This window comes from Odontomachus brunneus, unplaced genomic scaffold (assembly GCF_010583005.1).
Source record: "Odontomachus brunneus isolate Ranch 3 - 2012 unplaced genomic scaffold, Obru_v1 Obru_scaffold_042, whole genome shotgun sequence".
Classification (NCBI taxonomy): Eukaryota; Metazoa; Arthropoda; class Insecta; order Hymenoptera; family Formicidae; genus Odontomachus; species Odontomachus brunneus.
Genome location: NW_022639492.1, coordinates 2299533 through 2306282, shown reverse-complemented (window position 1 = coordinate 2306282; position 6750 = coordinate 2299533). Strand labels below are relative to the sequence as shown.

The following is a 6750-nucleotide window of genomic DNA, read 5'->3' as shown; positions in this document are numbered from 1 at the left end:
ATATATATATATATATATATATATATATATATATATATATATATATATATATATATATATGTATATGTATGTATGTATGTATGTATGATGATTTTATTTGTGATTGTATTGGGCCAGTGAAAAATTTGAGAAAGTACAGTTCTCAAGTTACTTGTTTAGTGAGAAAGTACGCGTGTAAGAAATAAACACGCTGTAAAATTCGTCGTTGCGTATAATTGTGTCCGTCTTAATGATAAGCTATTATAGCCAGTCAGGATTATTCCCCAAGAACAAAAGAAAAAAAATCACTCAATACGACTGAAGAAGAAACATAAATGTATCTTAATGTTTTTCGTGTTTATATGCATTTGTTTTGATGCATATAATAATAATCATATTCATCGTACATGTTGGTGGGCCTATGAAACGACTTTGTCAATTTGTCTTCCACGTATTATATTTTATTTCAGAAAAAGATACGAGCGCTTCATCCATAATGTTTTTGCATGGTCATAGTTTATTCATTTTATGTTTATATTGTATATTTTTTATATCATTACATATATCCACGTGTACAAATATTTTAAACACAAATATTTTTTCCAGTTTTTTTATTCTATATTATGTAATACGGTAGTATTTTATTTGTTTTATTATAATTATATTAAGAAAAATAATATATATAATGCGTACGTATATGTATGCATATAATAATCTACACACAATTTGATTATATATGTATATGTTGTGCTGTGTATTTTTTCTTTTTTCAATAATATTAATATTAATCCATTACAGGTTGTAGCTACTCTTGTTGTAATAAGCTACAGTACACCTATATTTATCGCAGTGATACTGCCAATAGGCGCGCTTTATTATTTCATTCAACGTTTTTACGTTGCAACATCGCGCCAACTAAAAAGATTAGAATCCGTATCAAGATCTCCTATATATTCACATTTCAGTGAATCAGTAACTGGTAGGTTTTAAAACTGCATTATACAATATTATTCATTGATATTAAAAAAATATAAATATTAAAAATAAAATATTAAAAATAATACTTTCACTTGTTAATTCTTTAGGTGCACCAATAATTAGAGCATATGGTGTACAGGACCAGTTTATCCACGAATCTGAAAATAGAGTGGATATCAATCAAGTGTGTTACTATCCTAGCATTATTGCGAACAGGTAAATATTTTTTCATTTTATATATATATATATATATATATATATATATATATATATATATATATACACACACACACACACACACACACACACATATATATATATATATATTACACCATACACACACACACATACATACATTATTGCATATGTTTTATGTATAACGTCTCATTAACTAAAATGGATCTGTTGCAGATGGCTGGCTGTGAGATTGGAAATGGTTGGAAATTTAATAATATTCTTTGCAGCGTTGTTCGCTGTTTTAGGTAGAGATTCGCCGGATATGAGTGCAGGAATTGTGGGTCTGTCAGTTAGTTATGCCTTACAAGTAAGATATCGCAATTACTAATACACAACGATATTTCAGCATGAGTCATTTTGTTCATTAAAAACATATAATTTATCCACAAAGCAAATACGATGATAATTTTCATTGTTCAATTAACATATAAAAGATAAAAATTCATAAAAGTACAAACTATACGCAATTTGTGACTGTCATACAGATCACGCAGACTTTGAACTGGCTGGTGCGAATGACGTCCGACGTAGAGACCAATATTGTCGCGGTGGAGAGAATAAAAGAGTACGGAGAAACGACGCAGGAAGCATCGTGGAAGAATCCGGAGTACACGCCTCCCACAGAGTGGCCTAGTAGCGGACGCGTCGACTTCAAAGACTTCAAAGTCCGCTATCGGGAAGGTCTAGATCTTGTGCTACACGGCATATCGTTTAGCGTACTCGGCGGCGAGAAGATCGGTATAGTTGGCAGAACAGGCGCCGGCAAGTCGTCTTTGACACTGGCGCTTTTCAGGATAATCGAGGCTGCCAGTGGCGAGATTCTCATCGATGACATAAATATTTCTAAACTGGGTCTTCACGACTTGCGCTCCAGATTGACCATCATACCACAGGATCCTGTGTTATTCTCCGGAACGCTACGATTGAACCTTGATCCTTTCGATAATCATTCCGACGAAGAAATTTGGAGAGCGTTGGAACATGCCCATCTGAAATCGTTTGTAAAAAGTACGTTGTATATTTTCTTTTTGTCTCATTGAAAAATCTCTAATTTGTCGGTGTTGTGTTTTAGATCTGCCAAGTGGTCTTATACACGAGGTGTCTGAGGGTGGAGAAAACCTGAGCGTGGGACAACGACAATTGATCTGTTTGGCGAGAGCATTGCTGAGGAAAACAAAAGTTCTGATATTGGATGAAGCTACGGCTGCAGTCGATCTGGAGACGGATGATTTGATTCAAACTACTATCCGCCACGAATTCAAGGATTGTACAGTACTCACAATAGCCCATAGACTCAATACTATTTTAGATTCGGATAAGTACGTATATCTCAATTGTTTTAATATTTTGTAGATGTATTTTATTTTATTTTTTACAAAATCTCTATTTGCTAATTGCTTCTATTATCATATTTATGAAAACAATTATCATTAGATTATAGTAACAAACTATTGCCATTTATGGGAACAATTACCATTAGATTGCAGTAACAAATAGTTGCAAGTTAGTTGTAATTGTTGCTGTACAATCGCAAACACGTTTAATTTTGATTTATATTACACACTGTGATATTATTTCAGAGTGATCGTATTGGATAAAGGGTTAATTGTTGAATATGATTCCCCACATACGCTACTTCGCAATCCGACTAGCTCTTTCTACAGTATGGCTAAAGACGCGGGTCTAGCTACTTAAACGGGAAGAATATATCGTAAGAGTTTTTTTTTCCAATGGCTGCATTATTCGCGAGTCAACATCAAAAGAAACAACAAAAATAACATGCAGAAAGCCATAGAACAAACGATGTAGTTTAAACAATCTAGATTAATTTGTATAGTCAAATCTTTCTATACAAAGGAAAAAAAAACAATCGAACATTCGATAATGGGCGATGCAGAAAATGCTGATTCTTCGTCAGAGAATTTTAGAGAACGAGAGGAATCACCTTGCCAAATTGTACCGACGATTATCGAATCTTCTATATATAAGACGTCTCATGATAGCCTAAAAAATACATCACGGTATTCTTGAGCCGAAAACACGGATAACACCATTTTTTAGTTCTTCAATTTTTCAGCGAATGAGATTTTTAATCAGTTAAGAACATCACAATCGTTTCTTATTCAACAAATCGCCTTCGCTAAGCAATTTGATAGCTGAGAAATGATCTGTTATCTAAATGTTTACAAGAGAAAAGTGTGTATGCGTACGCGTGCGTACACATACACTCATTTATAGTAGATTAAGTTTTGTAGTGAGAGATCTTTCATGAAATGAAGAATGCACGATACAGTTTGTTTTTGAAACAACATCAATACACATTATCTATCACGTATTTGCTCTAATCAGACAATGATCGGATAACGACATGGGTCGGATGGACATCGCAATAACGTGATATCATACTGTACTATGCATCCTATAACAGTATTCCGTACCGTATTACAGTAGGACTACCGACAAAAATATACATGTAATCAGTAAAAGTGCATCCACTCGTTCAAATAAAAAAAGGCCAAAGTACTATGTAAATAATTAACAGAAATTTATTGCGATATTCGTTAATATATATCTTCATTATATAAAAAAAGCGTTGAGTAGAATGACAATGGAGTAGTGAATTTATGTGATACTATGCATTTAAAATTGCAGTAAATGTTTTTCAACAATTTAAAGTTGTGTTGATGAATGCGACTAATACGGTACAGAATACCCCCCCACTTCCGGTAGACAGCGCGAACGAATTTTATTTTACATGTTGGTCACCGTACTCCTGTATTTCTCCCGAAGATCTTGTCTGAAAGTAATTGCATTAAAAACAGCGAATTTAGTTACAAACGTTTAAGCGATAATATCGCAAAAAGCGGTTTCTATCACGAAGTATAAATTTTGCACTTGACAACTTCTGAATTATAAACCGTGTCTGTTTTAATAGTTCTACTTATTAAAGTAACTATCAATAAAAACAAGGTAAAATATACATACAATGATCAACAAAAACGCGTCCATTCATATTAAAAAAGAATATAAAAGGAAAAAAAATTAATAAGCTACAGAAATTAATAATAGTAATTTGTCAATTGGACTTTATCAGCAATTAGAGAGAGATCACTGAGCCTTAAAATACCATTCTCGTACAATTGCTGCTCTATAATAACGCGATTATCGAAATGTATTCAATCCTCCGAAGCATTTTTAGTACACATGGTGCGAATTTTCTTCTGTAAACTGTACTCATTTTAAAAAAAAGAAAAAAAAGAAATGTTTATTTTAATTTTTTGTTAATATATGCGGCAATCAGTCGCAAAAATAGTATTATTTATTTACACCTTACGTACGATTATATAATATATAATATGATTATAAATTCAGCGATATATATGTCATTTTCCATATTTGTTGCGCGCGCACTTGCCTTGTCAGAAACTAGTACAAGTTAATTTTAAATCAAAATTTGATACGGTTTGCAAGTAATCTTATTCTTGCAAGTTATGAAAAAGCAAGCAATGACATTGTGCAAGCAAGCAATAGTGATTTTAGCTTGGTATGCGTCTCGCATATGCGACATAAATCTAGGAAAAAAATAACACGTCACGTCTCACTATGTACACACACCCACACACATACACGCGCGCGCACACACACATTACATTATATGAAATTCTCTTGTATTATCCAAAGTATAGATAAATAACGTTAGTGCCTATTTTACAAAAATTAAAGAGAAATCGCATTTATCAAAAATCACCATACCGATTGAAAATTAGAGGTATAAAATCTGCATACTTCATTTATTTTTTTAACGATTCGGCCGTTAATGCGTAAGTTACATAATATTTTATTCGATGTTTGTAACTTCTTATATATATTTCGTATAGTAATCTATGTACTAGTATATAGATTTGTATATCTTAATCCCTTCTTATGTAGATTACTGCCGGATACTTTGGAGAGTATTAATGTGTATACATACGTTAAGCGTACACTTGCCTTATATCTGTCAGTTTTATGTAAACGAGGCTGCTTCTGGCAATAATGCGATTATTAAAGAGGAAAAAAGATAAAATTATTGGAGAAACTTCAAATAAGATATCCTTAATATTCGAAAAAGAAGAAAGAAAAACAAATTTGCGTCTATAAAAAAATATATATAAAAAAAAGCGCACATGATTTGTAAAAATAATAGCTTAATTTAGCTAAGGCTCCAGTGGATACGATATCTATCCAGCGATAAGTGTGCTCGAGATAACATACGTATGAAAGGCACAATGCAAATTTCGCCAGAATGTTAAATTTGATATGTTCAACGTATCAATCCAGGCCTTCTTTCGCAAAACTACGAGGCTATTGCGAGTCTAATATTGACTATTAGATCACATTGATGATTTGATGTTATGAATTTTTAGTTTACAATATTGTTCGCAGATTTAGTTTATCATAAGTTGTAATTTAAAAATCAGAGTATAGTTTTACGATGAGATGACCATCGTCTGTAATTAATTAAATTAACATGAAATGTCGATTCGTACCTTTTACCAAATGTTACCAAAATTTTGTTCTTTTATGAGATGGAGTTCTATGTGTGTATATGTGAATGTGTGTCTTCGTCAGTATATTTGTTACATTATCATTGTTGCTCCCGACTTATTTTAATTCCTCGTGGAAAGTTAAAGAAAACTGAATTCATCTTTTTACTCATAAAATTATAGATATTCAATATAACGAGTTTTACAATTATATGACTCTATCGAGTCAGATGAGACAATTCATTATTAAATCGCGTTGGACGAATTTGTGAGATTACATAAATCAAAAGTCGCGGACTCGAAAGGGTTATACAAAATTAATTATCTTCCATGGTTATATCGCCGAGAGAAAATAGTAAATTGTACTTTGCGTTACTATATTTCCATTGTTAAAAATGTATATGGGTTAAACCACAAATTAAATATTTTTTTAACTTTTTACTTAAAAAATGCACTCAATTTTGTTTGTACTCATACTCTTATGTGTGTTCATATAATTGCTAAACAAATCATTACTTTTAACGTTGAATTTTACAAAAATGCCTGTTTAATACAGTGGAGAGGAGGATAGTAAAATAACGTAAGAAAGAATACTTATGTATTATAAACAATAATTTTTTTATATAATCGCGCCTAAAGAACATCCATGTCGCATATTACATTACTCGAGTTACCACATTCTCTCAGTTCTTATTTTTTGCAACAATAATACACGATATTCTTATTATTTCGCATAATTCAAATCGAAAAACCATGTTAAAACTTTATATTTGCACAACCGTTCATAAAGTATGTTATATAAATCTATGTCGAAAACAAATACTTTATTCGTGTGTATGTATGTGTGTGTGTGCGTATGCAAATATATAACAACTATATATTATTTAAAACAACATAAATTGTACAATCATTGACAAGAGATCGTTATGAAGTATAAAGTTAAATATATTTATAATACTAATGTCAGAGGGTATTGTAAGATCTATATATGTATATATATATATATATATATATATATATATATATATAT

The 6750-nt window shown here is 31.4% G+C and overlaps 1 protein-coding gene across 6 annotated transcripts in view; it reads left to right on the top strand.

Moving 5' to 3' along the window:
* Positions 1 to 6161, top strand: part of LOC116844540 (multidrug resistance-associated protein 1) — a 20225-nt gene extending 14064 nt beyond the window's left edge. For 5 of the 6 annotated variants that reach the window (XM_032816184.1, XM_032816182.1, XM_032816180.1 and 2 more), the window contains 6 exons: positions 778 to 958; positions 1065 to 1173; positions 1369 to 1501; positions 1680 to 2202; positions 2267 to 2513; positions 2775 to 6161. In XM_032816184.1, the coding sequence (XP_032672075.1) occupies positions 778 to 958; positions 1065 to 1173; positions 1369 to 1501; positions 1680 to 2202; positions 2267 to 2513; positions 2775 to 2889 (1308 nt within the window). In that variant the 3' untranslated portion in view covers positions 2890 to 6161. The remainder of the gene's footprint in view (positions 1 to 777; positions 959 to 1064; positions 1174 to 1368; positions 1502 to 1679; positions 2203 to 2266; positions 2514 to 2774) is intronic. The other variant, XM_032816181.1, reaches the window with a different exon arrangement.
* Positions 6162 to 6750: the final 589 nt, after the last annotated feature.